General features: G+C 41.0%; 1 protein-coding gene across 1 annotated transcript in view; it reads right to left on the reverse strand.

Annotated features, from left to right (window-relative positions):
- The window catches only part of LOC143356034 (protein-L-histidine N-pros-methyltransferase), a 32222-nt gene that overhangs the window by 7343 nt on the left and 3846 nt on the right, over positions 1-21033 (reverse strand). Inside the window, exon 2 of the mRNA XM_076791380.1 lies at positions 9742-9953. Coding sequence (XP_076647495.1) covers positions 9742-9953 — 212 coding nt within the window. The remainder of the gene's footprint in view (positions 1-9741; positions 9954-21033) is intronic.

Here is a 21033-nt window from a genome sequence, read left to right on the forward strand (position 1 = left end):
AGAGAGAGAGAGAGAGAGAGAGAGAGAGAAAGGGAGCGGGAGACGGAGGGACGAAGGAGAGGCAAAGAAAGATGGGAACAATGGTGTCCTTAGGAAGAGAAGAGAGAGGAGCGGAAGTGGAGGAGACAGAAAGGAACGCAGCTAACATCTATTTAGCATTCCCCCCTGCCGATGCGTCGGCTTCTCGTTAGCCGGCTTTTCTTTCCTCGAAGCGTCGTTCCCTCGGCTTTAGTGTACAGAGAGTACGAGAGCGCGACCGCGAGAGATCCTTCGAGGGGATGCGCGCGAGAAAGGGAGAGGGACAGAGAGCGAGAGAGAGAGAGAGAGAGAGAGAGAGAAGGGGAGAGGGGAAGCGAGGTTGCTCCGAGCTAGGGATGCTGGGTAGGCGTGGACCAGGACCACCCTGTCCGCGATGTCTGGAGGGGAGGCCACGCCATTCGTCCTGGTGGTGGTAGCAGGAGAACGGAGAGAAAGGGTGGATAGGAGTATCTGCGAACAGTAATTATTATTGTACACGTTGGAGTTTGCAAATGCTCTCCTCCGGACCGGAGCGAAGGATGGAGGGAGGTAGGAGGGGAAGAGGGATGCGTGGGTGGCAAGCACAAGTGCCTGTTATTTCGCTCGTTTTCTTTGGAGGGGGATGGCCAGCGGGGGTAAGGGTGCCTCGCGGAAAGGATGGGGAGGGATCCTTAAACGGGGATCCTTAAACGTGAGTCTTTCCCTATACTTTCGTTTCCTTCTCCTGGGATCTCTCTGCCTCCCTTCGAATTTCCTTGTTCTCTGTCCCGTTTCTCGCCTCTACACGGTCTCTCCTCTAGTTTTCCCCGACGTCGGAACTAGCTTCGAGAAACGCGTCCGCGGAGCTCGGAGTGCCGATGATTAATACGCTATTCTCTTCGGGACGGTAATCAAGTTGTAATGCGGGGCGATCACAGGTTCGTCTATTGCAGAGATTCGAAAGGTGCCGAGTAGATGATTTCGTAGGAATCTTGAATGAATCGGTGTGCTCTTATTTACAGGGTAATCGGACTCGGAATCAGTGTCGTAATGTCTCGATAAAAGACTGTCGCACCTTAAAAATTGTGGGATTTTTAATTTTTAATTTTAAAGATTTAAAGATTTTGGGAATGACATTTTTTTTTTGTTTCACGCCTCTGAACACGCGCGCTATTTTTGATAGGTATCGAGTGATGCGTCTGGTCATGACTTACCGGTTCTACTTCCTGCAAATACTGAAGTCTACTTCTAGATTGAATTAATTTTCTTTTGAGCAACAATTCTAAAATAAATTATTAGGCTACTCGAGGTAACTCGTTGGTTTACAAATTGGTATCTCTATCGAAAGAATTTGTTAAGAAATTGTCAATTGATTGAAGGAAGAAGTCCTGATTTTTTATTTTAAAATAGGAAGTTACAAGAAAACCTCTGTGGAATATATGTCGGATATTTCTTATCATTGCGTGAGGAATAGTAAAGGATTAAATAGCGTTTATCGTGAGATAAAATATAAGATACAGAGATTGCTACTGAACGAGCAACTTTCTGAGCTTCGCTGTTCATGTTATTGTAATTCATTTTAACACTTTGCCTGTCGTAGGTGAAGATTTTTTGGATAACTATCGAAGAAATTATTTGTTATTTAAAGGAAAAATTATTCGACTATGTTGCTCAAGAGAACATGTAGGTTGACGAATGAAACTGCTGTCGCAATTGTGAAGCTGACTAAGCAGTCCTCGATTGTTAACCTTTAATTTTGAAAAATGATCACCGGCAAGTAAAATGTTGACGGAATAATTAGATTTACCGTGCATGTCAAGCGGTCGTTGAGAAAAGGAACGAGATGCATTCCTTCCATCAGTCTAGGTGTGTTTCAGCTTCCTCATTGAGCATGCGCTCCTCGAGAAAGGATTAATGAGTAATTAGCACGGCGCAAACGCGCAGTTGTACCAATGAGATGGACCCTCGAGAAACGCCCACGTCGGCTGTCGCACCACTCTCAATTAGCAATAATTACTGAAATGTACAAATATCCATTCACAATTATAATAAATGCGTTTTACCGTCGTACATTGCAAACAATTTTCATGATTTGCAGTAATGCATTCAGTAAAATTTAAAAAAAAAAACGGAACACTTTGATTCAACTTTTGAAAAGGAAGGAGTTATCAAAATTAGGAATGTAATAAAGAAGAAGAAAAGGCATCGAATAAACATGAGTTATAAAAATTGTAGCACACAGAAAAGATCTTACTCTTATTTTACTCTTGACATTATAATTGAAACCGTGTTATTAATTGTATAATAACACTGTAGAATTAATGGTAGAAGCATATAATAATTCATAAACTTTTTCCTTTCGCAGCTACCCTTCCAACAAAATAATCTGTAGATCAATTTTGCATTATACTTCGTTACACAAAGTCACACGAATTAGCTGTACGACAATAACAAAGGGGGTGATTCTAAAAGATTAGTTGAAACTATGGAATAACATTTCTCCATCTGAAGTTTTGTCTCGAAGAAAATCTATTGAATAAGAATCGTTTGACGATTTTCCCGAAAACAAAGAAATTTGATTCCACATTTTCGATTTATTTTCCCATGTAGAATCACCCCCTTTCGGGTGGTAGTCACCGAACACCCTGTACATAAATTATTCGTTGTCACCGACGGAAATAAAGTGAAGAAAGCGAAACAGAAACGATCGGAGACTCGATCTAACACTGTCGCCTTCTTTCCCCGCAGAATCCTATTGGTCGATAATTATTATTAGCGCGTTTGCGCGTCCGGACCGCGCGTTCCGGCTTTTCTTCCGATTGGCAACCCTCTCTGTAATTAATCGAGGGGCGCAGGCGCGAATTCTCGCGTCTAATGGAAAAGCGCGAGGGCGCCGCCTCATCGACCCCTATAAAACCAGCAGGTTTCTGTCTTTTTCTCTGTGCCTTCTCGGCTATGACCACTAATTATAACCGAGGGGCGGTGCCCGACGTTTTAACGCACACCACTCACAGACACCGTGACACCACCCTCCGCTTCATCTCGCGTTCGCGTCCTGCTAATCAATCCTTTCCGCTGATTAACCCCTTGCACTATGATTTATGTTGCGGTTGCAGTTGATAATATATTAATCCATAATGAAAACGGCAAACAGCTTGAATGAAAAATCAAGGAGATACGGCTCGACGCGTAATCTGTTAAATAGTCTACGCGAGAAGTAGAAATGGATCGTCATGAACAGACATGTCAGCCGATACCTATACTATAGCATGTGCAAATATTTTCTAATTCATCTTCATTAAGAGAAAGCTTCGCGTGAAAACAAAATATTTATCCTAGATTTCCGGCTTATTTAATTTTTGACACAATTTACACTCGGTTCTCGTGTACTTTATTATTACTCTGGAAATATGACACGAATTTCATTTTATCTGAAGAGATACCAAGCAGAGAAACTAACTCAGAAATTATTAAAAATAAAAACATAGGCCCCAATAAGGCAATAAATGTCCAAGCGCGATTCGTAGAAAATAATGATTAAAACTGATGCGAGTATATTTAATTCTGAATTCAACGATGTACTTAATATATTTGCTTGAATATCAGCAGACGTTACGCAGATGAATTTGTACAGCAAACAAACGGTACCGCGAGGATTACATAACGATTTTCTCGACTGACCGAAACTCGTAAACTCAAGTATAGCGACGAGTATTTTTCGAGACTGGAGAATCGAGTGGTTTCACCTATGGTTGGGTCTCTCAGCGAAATAACTCTGCGAGAAAAGTCAACACGGTTCTCGCTGTGCGTGTAGACAGTGAGCTTGTCTATGATTTATCTGCTGCTGGAGATGAAAAGCCAAAAGCAACAATGCCAACGCTCACACGCTGGGTTGGTTTGCAACTTGGATTCAAATTTTTGCCTTTTTAAATAACGTGTATTTTTAGTAAAATATAAAATGCTGTTCCAGAAATTGTATTCCATCTGCGATCGTTATAGAATATGAGCAATTGCATTGCACAATGTATTTAGAGAGTAATTTCTACCGAATCCAAAAAACTCCATGCAATTATAACTTAAATCACAATTATTATAAATTTTGACGATCTGAAGAAATTAGAAGATACATGCAGTCTTTTAAATGTTTATCAGAGATTTCCAAACACTTTCATGATGTCCAAAATGGGGAATTTCACATAACATTTTTCTTCGATCCAAATTATTCTTGATTATATTAGGTAAAGTAAGATTTCCAGAAACTGTACGGTATGTTAAATTTAGTAAAACTATTTCCTGAGAAAAGAAATTAAAATTTTTCCTTTTTTTTTTGTAACGTAAATCCGACAAATATCTTTAGAATAAACAGTTATTGATTATTATTCATTATTATTAAAGAAATTGTCTTAAATTTTCGTATTCTTCGAACAGGACACAGTGTGGACGAGCTAATAGTATTAGTAAAATTAAAGTTCCTGATCTTGTCCTCTAACCACTCGGACGACGTTCATTATAAAACTGCCGAGCATAATACCCGTGTACCACCAGTCGACGAGGATTCCTTCTTCTCTTGGAGTACATGAATTATCTCTGAATACGATCGTTAAGTTTATTGTGTTATGAGAAACAAAGTAAAATACCCAGTCTCCTCTTAGTAGTTACAATTCATGAGGACGTTGGTCAGGTAGAAAAGGAGGCAAGAGTATAACAGGTGGCATACGTAACTAAAAAGTCCTTTCCCTTGATTATCCACCTCTAGCGACCTGTTCGTAACAGGTAGCAACTGAATGTACACAGTGTGGCAGAAATAAGCAGTGTTCGCAGCATCCTGGAGCTGTGTTGAAAACTCTAAAATTAATTGTGTGTCTTGACAATTAGAAATATGGGAAAATATTCAAAGAAAATTATATAATCCTATATTAGTAAAATTTTAGTGGTTAGCATTTTTAAATATACCTTGCAACTGGGGGTTGTTACATTATCAAATAATTAAAATAAATATTAAAAGAAGGGGGGCAGGGGTCACAGATGTCACGCATCTCTGCGTTCGTAATATAATAACTATGTAACGTCGTAATAAAATATATAAAAGAGAAGTGAACGTAAAGTTTCGACGTTGCACGACACAATGACACGAAAGCTTGGTGATGTTGGTGTCGGAGCAAAAACCGAAATAAGTGGGCCATAATTATTCGACGTTCCTCGAAGTACACTCGGACGACCGGATTTGCATGTTGATACAATCACGAGGTGTCGAGGAAATAGCAGAAACTCACGGTCCGCTGGGGGAAGATTTCCGGCCAGCAATTAGAAGTAATAACCATTCGACAACGACCAATCATTGTTAATTGACGTCAGGAGCTGCGAAAGGATTCTTACGCGGACACCTGCCCATTTGTCGAAAATTGCGCGCAATTTGCCCCGAAAATAAAATCAGGATGGCGCGGAGATTCGAAAAGGCAACGCGTCGGTACCCTCGTCGAGAATCAAGAGAGCGGATGCACGCTTCGAGCGGCTGATTTTCTTTCGTCTCTCCTTTCTTCGTGTCTCTCCTTTTCATTCGTTTTTTATCGTCTCCTCTTTCTCTCTCTCTCTCTCTCTCTCTCTCTCTCTCTCTCTCTCTCTCTCTCTCTCTCTCTCTGTCTCTCTTAGCCGCAATGGACCGTTGGAGGACATCTCACAACTAATTATGATTAATTTGTGAGAAGAGCGAACGGGCCTCGAAGCCAGGAGCTACCAACATGAAGGAGATCAACCGTAAGGGAATGTAATGAATATTCTCAGCGGGAGTGTGTTGTAACGTCGCATGAACGTCACCCAGGTGACTTCTTCGACGTTCTTTTCATCGTAGTTTCACGACCGTCTCCCTCCTCATTTTCTACATAAAATTTCCTGCAAATATGCCCGATTAACTCGATATCGGTGCTCGTTAATTGACGCACGCGAGTCGCAATAAATTACCCGTACACGTCGTTAGTCGATCTCGATGTTGCGCTGTGAGCTTGCACGCTTCTTATTACACTTGCACAATATTTAATACGTATATTTGTAACAAATCAGTATATTTTATTTGGTGTCCAAATCGTTTACCACGAAACACTAAAGGAAGCCCAGAAATTTACAACATATCTATGCGAATTATTTGGTCAGAATAAATAAGAAAAAAGTGAAGAAATCACGACATTCGTCAATCAAGCAATTTTCAGAGTCCCGGCTCAGAGGCTATACAATCTGTATTTTTAAATAAATGGTATCGACAAAATTTGAGTAACATCATGGAAGTATGTACAAGAAAAACACATAGGAAGTATTAGATTATTCGATTTCACTGTTTTACAAAGATTGATAAATAATCGATTTTAGAAAGATTAAGAAATTCCTTCCTTAAACTTGACTTACACACAACATTAGTTTTGCGGTATCTTATGGATTGTACGAACTGAATTTATTTATTACATTGTATAAACTGATTTGCTTAAATCATTTGTACTTTTTTTCTGAGTCTCCTAGAAGTAAATCGAGAACGTATTACTTCGTCGATATAATTGAACTGATAAGATAAATCGTACGAACTTCAAAAAGAGTTTAAAGACCCCGAAATATAACAGCTCCCAGATAATGCTCATTTCAGTTTTACGATGGCCGGCCAGGATGAGAGATTATGAAACTCGAGAGATTAAGCGTGAATAATGTTATCTGATATCGTCGAATTATTATTTGAATATGTAGAAGACGATTATCTTAATATTTCATGGCGCACAGCCAACCGATAAGACCAGGCAATTTGGAACGCGCAATCCTGTTTACCTTTGCTACCCTTTTTCTTCGTGTCGCGCATAATTTGTATTTTAAAATGAAATAATAAATGCGTTACGCGTTGTTAAGTGTCTCCCCTCACAAATCAGAGGCCATCGTGGCCTCGAAATTCGGATCAATATTTTTTCAGTTTTCACATTATGTTACATTGTATGGATTATATCGTATAAAAAATCATTCATAGAGAACGTCTCGGTAACTATTACAGTGCCAAAATTTACTCTTTACTACAAAGGGTAAATTCCTCAAGGTGACCATTACATCTCGATGAAAAAGCAAAACAGAAAAAACGGACTATTGTAAATTAAGTGACACACTTAGCTGGACCGTATACAAATAAAGAGATACTGTTAAAGGTTAAATTTTTAAAAAATATTAGGATAACATTATTTATGTGGTACGACACCGTTCCCTATAATTTTGTAACGTTGCCTCTGCGCGTATTCTTCGATGCGCGCTCGCTCCACCGACAGTATCTTTCGCCGCCCCCGCGCCCTTCTCCATATTTCAGCTTTATTTACAGCATTACGAATAATATTAACAATCTCGGCGGATTGACTTTTACGGGGGGTTGCGCACCGCGGAGATACATTTCATCCTCGTTTACGATCAATAAAAGCGGTTTCACGAAAATCTATATTTTATCAGGAATTTATCCCCGCGCGGACAGGACCCGGGACGCGTCCGGTTGGTAATGCGTTAATTGCTCAATTCAAGCACCGGGCAAGGAGCACACCCCGAAGAAACTTCTACATCATTCTAATTCATGAAGCGGCGCGCGGAGCTGTTCCGCCTAGTAGCTCAGATAGCCGTGTTGGATTTTAATAAACGGTTCCCCGGTCAATCCTATATACACACCGGAGCCGCGGAGGTATTTCGCCTGGTAGCTGTCAGGACGACGCAGTCGGGGAGAGGTTAATCACCCGCGTTGGATTTTAATAAACGGTTCGGGGGGCAAACAAAGCTGGTCATCAATAACCATTTCTCTTCCTCTTTCTCTTGAGGCCTGCCCCTCTTTCTCCATCTTACTGTCTTTTCTCTCACCGGCTGACTTACTCTCTTTCTCTCTTTTTCTCTCTTTCTCCTTCTCTTTCGCTCCCCATTTCTCGTTCTTTCCTTGTTTGTTCGTCGGGGCCTACCTTAAGAGCCGAGCCAGCAACGGCACAGCCATGGCTAGGGCCTTTGCCACCAGCTTGTCGAGCTTCATCGGACAGCGAGATAGGCGGAGATCGTATCTGCGTGGTTATTAATTAACCGGCGAGAAGGGAAAGCCTCCTTTCATCACCTCGCGAACGATCTGCCTTCGGTAGGCCTCGGCCTTGCCCCGGCGACCATAGAAAACTTGCAACAATGCCGGATTGTTTCAACGCTCTACGAAATTTCCGTTTCACCCTCTGCACGATCCGGTCGGGCCTGTGGATCCCGCGACGAAAATCGTTCTGTATTTCGAATCTTGAAATTATTTAAGCCGGGCCCCGCTCGCGCAACCGCAGTGAAAACAATTTTAAAACGATTTGAAAAAATTTTTTATTTGAGAATTATTGTTGGACTTATGGGACTGTTTAGGGAATATAAACAGATAGAAACACAAGAGGGTTTTCCTAGCTCGGATCGCCTTATTGTTTATTGTACAGTACGCACGTTTCTCGAAAGTATGCTTTTTTTGAAACTGGCGTGCACGATAACTAACAAACTAGTAGAGTAATCAACTTCTTAGATTTAGGGATTCGACCTAAAATATGCATTTTTTTAATTTCCAGTTTGTATCTTTTATATTCATTGCGGAAGTGCATGAAGAGAAGTGCAAATTCGCCTCCGTGAAATTGTCGTTGATTTTTGCAGAACAATTGCTAGCCAGAATTATCGCCGAGACCAATTTGATACGGGTTATCGCGCCATCGATATGCTCTTCGGAGTATTATTAGTTGGAATGATTGATCCATCGATAGGTTGATTAGGCGTATTTTTATCGGAACGTACGATGAAACGAGTAATTAGAAGTGTAAGGATTCGTAAGAAAGTTTTCAGTCGTTATGTTAAGTTATGCATGGAAATAAACTATGTTATATTAATTTCTGACGAAACGTTGTTGGTATAAAGTTGTCGTGACGTCAGGTAGCATAGTAATGAAAGACGTTTATTAAAAATTGTAATAATGTGGATTAATTGTAATAATACCACTTTTAATTATTCCAACAATAATTTTAATTTTAATTATTGTCAAGCTTCATACTTTTAATTGTATAATTAAAAGGGTTTCGTTTATTTATAACTTTAAACTTTATTATAACTTTTAAGTGGTTTCATGGAAATGGACATTGATATTAGAATAGATAGTGGATAGATAGATAGTATTGGTACATGTAACAGAAATAGGAGTGAAAATAATTATTATAGTAAAACCATCGTTGCAGAGCGGTTATTTAATAATAGCAACAATTTATTGTAGCATTGACCCATATACGCTGCCCAGGAATAATTGCACAAAAATTCTAGGACAATACTTCACCCATTTATGCTTTACACGTTAACTCAACAAATTACACTTTATTTGTACCATCATATTTTAAAGAAATGCTTATTCCAATACAATAAAAAATGAAACGGGACTAATTCTCATCCGGTGAGACTCATGGGCGTTAAAACTGTCTCTTGTTTCACCTGGTCACTATAAGAATGAGCATTCTTAACTAGTGCTGATAGGCAACATCGTAATTAACATTTCATTAAAAATCGATTTCCAGTTTTAAGAAAAAGCATTGCTTGGCTCTTCTATCGGAGTCCTTTGCGCGATTCTAAAGTTTCAAAAAATCGAATTTTCAGAATACCAAAATTTGTTCGGTAGAAAACCCAAAGTTTTGACGTGCATAATACCTTCTAGAATGTTCTAATAGTATAAATTTTGTTTGAGAAAGTTGAACAGCTACTCACCCATTTATGGACGTGCGGCTGATGAACCAGGACAGTGCAGATCTTGCTAGAGAATGCCATGCTTGCAGCGGTAAGGAGTCAGATCTTTCAGCCGATTTCATTAGGAAGACTTCCGCAGTTTTATCGGGTTGGTCATGTTGCGGGCCTGATCCAAGGGGGATCCATAGACGGACCAGATCCTCCCGGATTTTTGTCGTGTCCACCCTGTACCACTGTAACGAAAAGCGTCACCACATTAACGTTTTCTGCAACCAAAGTGAACATGGAATGACTATAACGCCTATCATTCATACAAACACTTAAAAACTGAAAGTTTCGTCATTGATTGTTAAGCCCTCTTCTTGGTACAACACAATTATTTAAAATCCTATTAACACTAAAGCTACCGAGCCTTGAAGGTAATTGATACATGTTGTCTTATAAAACTGACGAGATTGAATTTGTTCGGATTTCGTGCGGTACATGCTTTACTAAATATTTTTATTTAATCATTTCCCACGAAAACATGTTTATAATATCAGTAATTGTAAAATAAAAAATCTGGAACCGGTCATTTTGACCAGCAGTGGTAGGTTTAGTGTAAACCCTTTGCACTCGAAGCTATTTTAACTCCAAAAGGAAACATTTCTTCCGACCTAGAATATGTCCCTTCCATATATATTTTGTTGGTGTTATACATACGAAAATGATGCAATTTACTCGTACAATACTGAAGTGTTTAGTAATTTATTGAATACAAACAAATTTAATAATGTAAAAAATATTTTGAATAATGATACAGCAATGTTTAGTGGCGCCTTACAGTCGCCATTCGAGTGCTAAGGGTTAATAGGGTCAAGTCACGCATCTAGACGATCTTCGGACTCGTCCAAGATGCAGACCCTGCGGTAGTGTGGATAAACGTCTCACAAATAACGTGGGCATCTGTCGAACGCATATCGGGACATTACCGTACACGATTTACATGAATTCGCTAAGTGTCCGGCTACTTACCGGCCGCGAGTGTGTTTACTGCATAGAGGCTGTTAGGACTCGCGAATATTTTCAATTCCGCGGGTAATCACGGCACGCGTAACGACCGCGACCGCGGAGAGCTATAGGTAATCCGCTTGGCCGAGTGCGTTAAAATAATAGCCGCGTGGCGTTACGATTCATTAACATCCCGCAAAGTGTCCCGGCAAAAAGCGTTTCTCGCTTCATTATCGAACGAGCGCGGGTATATCGCGACATTAACGATATTCCACGGCGAGGGCCGAGGCCCGGCGAAGGTTTCGGCCGCGCGGAACCGCAAAACAGTCGGAGAAGCAATTACGTTGACCGGTCCAGTGGTCCACGCCGGGTCCATTGGTCCCAGCGGTCCACCCATGGTCCCGGTACACGACAGATATCCGATTTCATCGTCAGCTTCCGAGAATGAGAACCAATTACGCGGCTCCGGGCATTAAAGAATCGATCTAATTTGCGCGCGGTGGTGGCTCTTAATGGCGAGAGCCGACCGATGAAATTATACGAAAATGTAATCAACGCGCTTTTTGTCTCGTCTCGCTTGAAGGGCAGGGGCGTAATTAGGAATGCTTTTGCGCCTCGCGACGGGAGACACTTGTTGCTCTCTCTCCTTTCTGCTTTCCCCCCTCCCCTCTTCTTTTTCTTCGTCTTCTTCTTCTTCTCTTCGTCACCCTTTGCCACCTTTAACTTCGCCACACCGTCCTTTTCCCTCTCGGCGATTCGACGTTTTCCTCTCTTTTTCCCACCGTTGGCCCCCTTTATTCTCCTACACTCGCGACTCTTTCAGGCTCACGAGTCAAGAGAGCTCGTAAAAAACGAGCAGAACGACGTCGGGGGGACCCAGGGTGAAGAGCACGGCGAAGAGGGGAGAGGAGGAGGAGGAGGAGGGGGGAGTGGGCCCAGAGAGATGGAAGGACCCGGCCGCAGAAGGTGAGTAATTAACGCCGTGTGTTGGCCAGGTGCACAGCCCTAAGAAGTCGTTTATGGATTGCTCGGCAGCCACACCATACGCAGCCATCAATTAGATTTTCTAATTAAAACAGTTCCTCCACGGCCCACGGGAATTAACTCCGGCGAATCTCTGTAATATTCTGTCGACTCTGTCATCGTCGGACGGCGCATCGGTGCCGAGCAATTTTTTAAATCGCCACGGAACTGATACAATGTGCTACGATGAAATGCACGAATCCGTTGCAATCAAAATTTAATTGTTCCCAGCCCCTTCCACCGGCCGGGTTCTTCGGGAATTTTCTCGACGACTGTACCCCGGTCACTGCGTATACCGTTGTACCATACGCGGAAGACCTCGTCATACCGTGTTGCAAAATGTTAACTAATTAAATATCCGTCTTGTTAAACACAAACGCAAGCGGAGCCTGGTGCAAAATAAACATTTTATTCAAATAGAGACTCGCCGGTCGATCAATTACACGTTTCCACTCGGAGGCACCACTAAAAATAATGATAATTCAAAACAATTAACTGTCTTTGCGTTCAATAAATTGCTAATGGTAAATACACTCGATTTCGTATGAACAAAATGGAAAAGATATGTAACAAATATATCGTAAACGTATTAGTGATAGGTCAGGTGTAATTAAAAATGGAAAAGCGGCGATGGAAGGATTTGTAACCCTTAGGGGACCAAATAAAGTTTATATATATCGTAAACATATTGAAATTATCCGAATTCTCCAGGCAAAATAGCTCCGAGTGTTGAGTATCTATGGCTCTCGTATCTTTTCAGTTGGCACAATTACAATGAAGAATTTCAACGTAATTGCGTGCAAGTCGCCGAAGCACTTTTGCAAATGCGGACGTGAGAAAACGCGTGCCTGTATCGCATCGCTGTTCTGTAAGACTTTTGTGCAGGACGTGCATTCGTCACGATTTTTTGCGATATTTGCGGTTATCCGAATCGGAACAGTGACAAAGAAGAGGAAATTGAAAGGATTCTTAAAAAAAGGTGTTCCGTTAGGTGAGGAGGGAGAGAGAGAGGGAGATAGAGAGAGAGAGAGAAAAAAAAAGAGAAACGAGAGGGACTGCACAGTTTTAATTATATCAAGGCAGCGAGCATAGTTAATTGCAGGTAGCTGGTCATCTCCCACCGTCATCACACTCTGATTCGACTTTTTATCAATTTTTTCTCAGCGAATTACAAATGGCTACCGACGCGGCCGTACCGACAGCCGGACAGCATTCCTCTTTGCGTCATTAGTGGCGACGTTCTGTGACGCTGCGCGCACTGGCGCGGCGCGGCGGATGGAGACGGAATGAATCAGTCAAAGAGGCAGAGGAGAAGAGAATCGGATTCGCACACCTTCCGTGTAGTCTCCGCCACACACCAATCACCTTCCGACTCGGGTAACAAGTAGCCAACTCGGAAATCACAGTCATCTAAATCAACGTCCCGCAACGTGCTACCAAAACAAAATACGGAGAGCCGATTTTTTGTTGTCAAAACCGATGGTCCAGTTTTCTTAATTCCATTCGTGTTACAAAGTGTACTCGCTCCGAATAGGAAGATGTCGACCAAACTTGGGACACGTGTAGCCAACTTGGTGATCACAGTCATCCAAAAGGTCAACGACCCGCGCCGTGCTACCAAAGTAAAAAGAGATTTTCGAAAAAGCTCTGGTACAGCTTTTCTTAATTTTCTCCATGTTACAAATAATAAAATAAGAAATTGGCCAATCACTTTTCGACTTGGACAGAAAAGTCATTGTATTTGGGATCGTTGAAAATTATCATTAGCCATTCTTGCCTTATTAATTTAAGTTAATTATTACGGAAATGTTGATGTTTTTTTCAATTTATTTTGGTTTTTAATATCGTGGATTTATAAATAATGCAGACTAAAAAAGATGAAGTATTTTTTCATTTATTTAAGAACTTATATATTAATTCTCGTATGTATTATGTATGATTCTAACTGATTGACAAATAATGATGTTAAATGACATGCACTATTTATCATACAATTTTATTCGTTTGATCATCGATCGCCGAGTGACGAAAGATTTTATGAAACCTCTATTACGAAGTATTATTCTTGCGAATGTAATAAACATTGAAAATGGAGGGAATATTAAAAGCGTGGTAATTGCCAGTTATGCGGTAACTGCAGTCTGACATCATAATTCGAGTTTATAGAGGATCCGTTGATCACTGGACGAGACTCGTTTTCAGCGCGTTTTGTCTGAAACGGTTATGCTCTTCTTTATAGCGGCACACTGCGACGCGTAGGCGAGCTTGTGAAACGTAAAGACAATCGTATAACCGCATTTCACGAATCTTTGTCAACGGCTGTATTCCGCGGACACGATATTTTTGCTTACTTTTAATACTCGAGATTACTCGATGAAACGCCAAAAAAAAATCTTAATTTCTACCACTATGTCCAGTGGCGGATATGGGCAAGGGGTGCAGCCTGGGGGTCGAAAAAAAAAATAAAAATGAAAGCAATTTAAATTAAAAATTGAAAATTATGTTCTATGGATCGCCCTAGATCCCGTTCGAAATATTCATCGGTAGTCTTCGTTGTATGGGAAGGGGGGGTTGTGAAATTAGTTGGCCAGTGTAATTAGGTGAATCGTAAAATCGCATGGCGGGTTCAGAAATGTGGAAAGATTGTGCCGATTCTCTCCCACGGCGCCAATATAACGCTCGTTGGCTCGCGCCCGCCACCGCCGCCGCCTGCAGCAATAACATAATGGCACAGGAAGAGAATGCGTTTGACTCGCGATCCAACACGCTCGAGGAATCCGAAGAGCTCCACGTACGAGCGGCCAAACATCCCTAGTATTCCTCGCCGAAAGCATAAACTGCTCGACGGCGTTGTTTATTGTTCACAGTTTACGCCAGGTTTACGCGTGCTTTGGGCCCCTCTCGATCCGCGAATACGGGAGATTTCCAGAAAAAGGAACCCGACACGGCAGCAGAAAGAAATGAACCGACTAGGGAGGAGAAATCCGAGATCCCGTGATTCGACGTGCGCTCTCTTGGCAGACCTCCATTTTATTCCATGAATTACAGATACCGGGAAGCGAGAAACAATTCCTCGGCGTGATGCGACCGCGTACCCGCAGAAAAAAAACATATCGATGTTCATTCGAATGCAAATTGAAAACTGAAAACTGAAAAAATTGTTACAGGATCCGCCAAATTACGGATTCTACTATTTTTCATGACGAATTATTCAACAAATTTATTTCTTTGGGTATACACTCGCGGCGGAAAGTATGTTGACACCTTTCCAAGCGGAATAACTCTTTTACAATTGGTCCAAATGACTTGAATCTTTTTTAGATGTTCGACCAACTAGTTTGCCAGAGAATGACTATACCAACATTTTTTTTAGATTGCAATTGGTTGGAATGATAAAAAAATTAAAAAATTATGGTTTTTCAACTTTTTTATCTGAGCCTCTAACGATAATTTAAAAAATGCGTTTTGTAGATTTCGATAACTTATATGCATATAGAAAATTTCATCGATATCGGTCAACGTTGCAATGAGCTACAAACGTTTCAAGATGAGAGTTTAAGGGTGAAAGTCGCAGATTTTCGACCTTGCCAAGGAATTTCGCCCTTGTGTGATCATCTTGAAACGTTTGTAGCTCATTGCAAGATTCAAGTCATTTGGACCAATTTTTAAAAAGTTATTCCGCTTGAAAAGGTGTCAACATACTTTCCGCCGTCACCGTATATTATTTAAAAAAAGACTAATAATTTGGACAGACAAATTCTTGTTATCTCGTACACTTGGTACCCCGTAAACCGAGTGTTAAAAGATACGAAAGGAATTATCAAAATTTGGCATGTAAAAAGCTGAATATCAAGCACGAAAATTCCCACGAAGTCAAAGTGATTAGTAGACAGCGGATTCAATGCATTTATGACAAAAATGAGCAGGCGTAATTTAAAATAGTAAGAACATTAGACAAATTTGAAAGTACAGTTATATTATTTTCTATTAAACATATTAGGAAAGAAAATAAACTTCCGTTTCGTTCTAGTTCGTTGCAATTCAGTTAGAAAATTTTTATTTCGCATCCATTTTTATTTCTGCAAGATCCGTCGTCTAGTGATTAGATCAACTAAAATCGAAAGTGAGAAGTTAAAATGTGTCACAGTGGATCTACTAAAAAATCCGTGGCACTACTACCAAAAATTATGGAATAACCACCGGTGGATAATGCCGGTGAATAATTTATTCATATAATTTTTCAGTTAGTATGTGCTCGGCACTGAAAGAAATAGCGAAGCACGCATTGGCGCAGCCAGCACAATCGATTCTCGCTCTTCTAAATAAACGAGCACAGTTCAGCATCCATTCGCTGCAAAGCTGCTTCGGGCATTCTCCCCGGTACAGCTCGTCGGACGCGACTTTTTCTAAGAACCGATCGTTCGGCTTTTCTTTTAAACTGGAACGAAACATCTCATTAGCGGAGGACCTTCCGCAGTATCAAGCACAACGCTGCAAAAAGTAAAGAGAGGGTGCAAGAGTGGAAGCGTTCCCCTTTTTCGACGTGGCTGTGCCGCGAGCAGCCCGGACGGCATCTGTTGATTGGGAAACCACCGGTGTACGGAAAGGCGTCGGTGTAACTAACCGTGAGCTTTCATCGAGATCGAAGATCGGCTAACGAACTCGACCGCGCCTAGAATATCAGTTCGTTTGCGCGTAAAGGCGTTTCGACTTTCGTAAGTCATCGAACTCGTAAATGGCGACGACTCCGGGACATCGACAGCGTCCCGTGCTGGATTCGCTCTTTTGCGAACAAACCACCGAATTATTACAACAACGCGAACTCTGCTGGCGGCTCGTTTACTCAAATCGCCTTCCGCCGATTTTTTCAAAATTATTTAATTCCCTCTATACAGTGGATTCTCGATATACAGCGTGTCCCACGAGCTCTGTCCATTTGAACATCTTGGTTATTTCAAACAATTCGAGAAAATGTTATTTACAGAAGTTGTAGGGTTTGAGAAACTACATAATATGGTATAAATGATATTCTTGCAAGTGGAGAAGATATAGAGGTCACCTTTGCTTTTTTAAATGGAACGTCAAATTTTTATACTCGATTATAAAGTGTATTTGTCCTAAAACTTACCGTTGCTGAGATATTTGACTGTTTTCATTCTATTACTTTCAAATGTAAACATTCGACGTCTTTCAATGTCAGTCAGTTTCTCAGTTAGTGAACATAATATAGTCAATATGAAATTTTCATTCGATGAACAGCCAGAGATGCTTCTAATTTATAGAGAAAGTAAGAGAAACGCAATCGTGGCTCGAAGTTTGTACGGTGGAAGATATCCAAACCGCGTATGCCCTTCACAAAAGATTTTTGAAAGATTGTGTAAAAAATTAAAAGAAACTGGAAGTCTCGCTGTTCGTAAGATGAATCATCTTCATGGGGTACACCCCGCGGTAGTGGGGATAATTTCACGACGTTTATCATCCAGGCCTTGGCGACATATATAGGGTTGTCATAGAGCGGGAAGAAGTTACCGATCGTCGGAGCCGCGAAATAAATCGGTAACGGAGTCGAGGACTTTAAAGAATAAGAAATCGATGTTTACAAGTATCGTTACCGAATCACTTTAGCCCGGCGAGTATCATAGGCTCGAAATGGATTAGATCGCTATCGAGACGAAGCGCGCGCAGGCGGACGTGTACCTACGCGCGATCGATATGATCTTTTCGACTCCTTTTCCCTGATGCACGGTCACGATCGATCATGCGTGAAACGCCTGGAAGAGTACTCTCTTGTTACGTGCGTCCTTGGATTTACGTCGTGCGCCCGAGGAATGTTTCCAGAACGAGCCGATAACGATCTGTGTCAGTCCCGCGGTTTCGTTATCCGATCCGTATAGCCGCGCAAAATAACTTGCAAATTACGATGCGTGCGGCTCGACGGTCTCATCTGGCCGTTTCCTGGATTTTTTCAACGGGACTTCCCAACGTTTTCCACGGTCTTATGACAGCCTTCTCTACCCTCATCGATCGGCCATAGAGGGAAGCTCGCGAGGAGTCTATCGTCTCCTCGATAATATTTTTTCTCGTCCCCACGGGGAACCGTCAGTTGTTAATGGCGCTCGAGTCGGCCGCGGTATCGCGATGCTATAGTCACGATAGTCTTAATTTGCTTCACTATACGGAACACCTAATAAGTATGACGCGCTCCGATTCTTTTTTCTTGCAGATTCTTCGGCTTGTTTTGTGGTTCGCATATTGGAGCAAACTAAACTTCTGCTCCATGAGACGTTCAACATCACCATTTATAGTGACTCCCATTAATATTCGGACACTCTTGATGAGACTATAACTTTTTTGATATTGGACCACATGATTGGGATTTTTTTTTGAGAAACTAGAACGTTTGGTTTCGTAACTACATGATGTGAACAATTTTTTTTTTTTAAAGTGGTATTTTACACTTATTTAGACGGGCTTATATTGAAAATTGAGAAAGTACGTTTTGTAGATCAGTATCAATTATAGATATTCTGAAAATTTCATCGTCATAAGTTCAAATCGCGAGTACCGCTTTCCAGGTGGAACAATCAACTGTAATAATTTATAGCTCAGAAAAAATATGTGAGATATCGACAAAGTCCTACGCTATATTTTAGATTATACCTTCTAGTTTGGAAATAAAAAAAGGTTCTATCCCCTCAACGCACGAATTACGACAACAAAAGTAGATTTATAAATTTTCTCTAAGCTAATGACAAATACCATCATAACGTACTCTAAGAAACGGCCTGCAATATAGCGTGAGAATTTTTGTTGTTAATGCAACATAGTAGTTGGTGCGCATGCGCAAAGTGAGGTTATAGTACTTTCATCTGCAATTATTGCTAACACAAAGATAAGTTGTACATACTGTTAATATTGTATGTTCTATCATATACTATTTTTGGTTAAAAAATATTAATATGCTTACTTTAGCTACAGTGATAAAAAAAGTTCCAAATAGTACACCGATTTTTCTTTACTAGTTCGAAAAAATGGCTTATAACGAATATAAAAAATTAAAAAATGAGTCCCCATCTTTGCCCTATCGATCAATAGATCGGATTGTTTACAGGTAGTCGCGTCGACCGCGCTGTAAAGGAAATGAAGATTACGAGAAAAGAACTGTTTGATGTGTTAAGAAGTGAACAGTTTTTCAAGTTTTCGTCATTTAAGTGTAATGAACGATTGTTAAAGTATATATTCGACAAGTTTGGTGTTAGTGAACTTTCTAAACATTGCATAATACAAATGAAACGTACAGTTAAAGTGTTTGTTCCGAAACTTTTGATGGAATGGCGCGGTTGTAAATATATGTACGATCGTTTTAACAACAAACAACAAACACGAGGTTGTAAAATAATATTCTTATTGCATATTATATCTCACTAAAACCTACAGAAATAATTTAGTGTTTTAATTTATTTAATTTTTTTTTAAATTAAAATACTATGGACCCTTGACCCTTTTTTATGACCCCAATTACCCCTAAGTAGCTACTTTTCCGACGATAATTATTAAGCATTCTTCTTATAACCATTTCTAACCAGAATTTCAAATAAAATCTCATTTTATATTTTTGTCGTCGTAATTTGGTCATTCGGCCGTATGTGCAACGGTGTAAACCGTACTGAATTTCTAAAATCAGAAATTCTTCCACGGAGCCGCTGCGGCCCAAAACGGGAACGTAATTGAGGGGAATAATTAAATGTTAGCCTAGAGGGACCCATTGCGCCGGACATCGAATGCCGCATTTAACCCGCAGAAAGCGCGGAAAAAGCGAGCTGCGGTAGCGAAACGGGCGGGTTATCTACGCGGCTAACTTTATCGAAACGAACAGAAGAAAACGCAAAAACGCCGGGCACCGGCGCGTTTAGTATTTTTGCATGGTTACGTGATGAAACGGCGATCGGTAAAAAGTAATTGACAGAAATGAGAAACGCCCGGGGGTGGGGCGGAGCAAAAGCGGGCCGCGTTTAATGGAATCTTTCATTTCATCGATTCGTCTTCGTGGATTTTTTGCTCGACGAATTTCAAATCAGGGGACTCGGGGACTCGGAGACTCGGCGTCGAGCGCGTAAGAACTTCGGCGACAAAGCGTATCATGTACGCGCTGAAGAATCCGCCGGAGATCGTGTTCTTCGACGGAAACCGGTATTCTGCGTACGAATAAAGACATAAATACGACTATTCGAGAACCGGGGCCGGATGCTCGCGGGGCTCCAGAAATCAGCTTTTTTCGACGGGGGACCGTGACGCGCGTGCGCGGCCCGCTCGCATGCGCCGCGATTATTCGAATTGATAAAACGAAAATCCGCCGCGCCGGTTTATCGTCGATCGGTCTAGATCCGTCCGCGCGATTCCGCCCGCTGGTGGTTCAGTGAAAGATTTCGTGATTTCGTTACCCTGGCCATAAACGCCGGGGCGTATCATTTCTCGCCAACTTCTGCCTCGAACGATCCCGAGTGTTCGTCGCGCGACCGATAACCGTCTCTCCTCTTTTTGCAGCCGTTCCACGGCATAATGGATATCGGTGTTCGATATTATTTACATTGTCATTTATTCTTGATCGTGCGTGTCGCGTCCCGTCGCGTCCCGTGTATTTATCGGACCGGAGATTTATCTTCCAGCTGGTATCAAAGCGTTGAAATCGTGGGCCGACGATGTTTTTTGTTTTTACATTTGTATATGTTCACTCAGCTTTGCAAACATTGACAATTGTACGTCGAAACGTATCGTCTTGATGGCGTTGAAAATATTGTCTATTTTATGGTCACGGAAGAACAATAAGTGTGACCTGTTCATGACTAGACTCCTAAGTGTCTAAGTAAAAGTAAAATTATTAACACTAAACCTACCACGGTCGAAACGACCGGTTTTATAGTTTACAATTATTGAAACTATAAAAATTCATTTATGGAAAATAGTAGAATAAATTTCCTTGTCCAAGTGTTTGTGATGTTGAAAATTGCGGACAACCTAAATAAATTCGGGGTTGCCATTTTTACGAGGCAATATTTATCAGATACTGTTAATGCTTGGTAGGTTTAGTGTTAAGTGTTCTCAAAAGAAATTGCTTAAAAATATGTACTAACACATTATTACACACTTGAATGACCACAATGATCAGCCCTATTCCTCACTTCCATTGTATACCCCCATGTCCCCATATGACAAACAATTATAAAATAATAATAACAATGCCTAAGATGACTAACTACTGCCCTTAAATGGCAGACTACAACAATTACTCTAATACTATTT

This window comes from Halictus rubicundus, chromosome 8 (genome assembly GCF_050948215.1).
Source record: "Halictus rubicundus isolate RS-2024b chromosome 8, iyHalRubi1_principal, whole genome shotgun sequence".
Classification (NCBI taxonomy): Eukaryota; Metazoa; Arthropoda; class Insecta; order Hymenoptera; family Halictidae; genus Halictus; species Halictus rubicundus.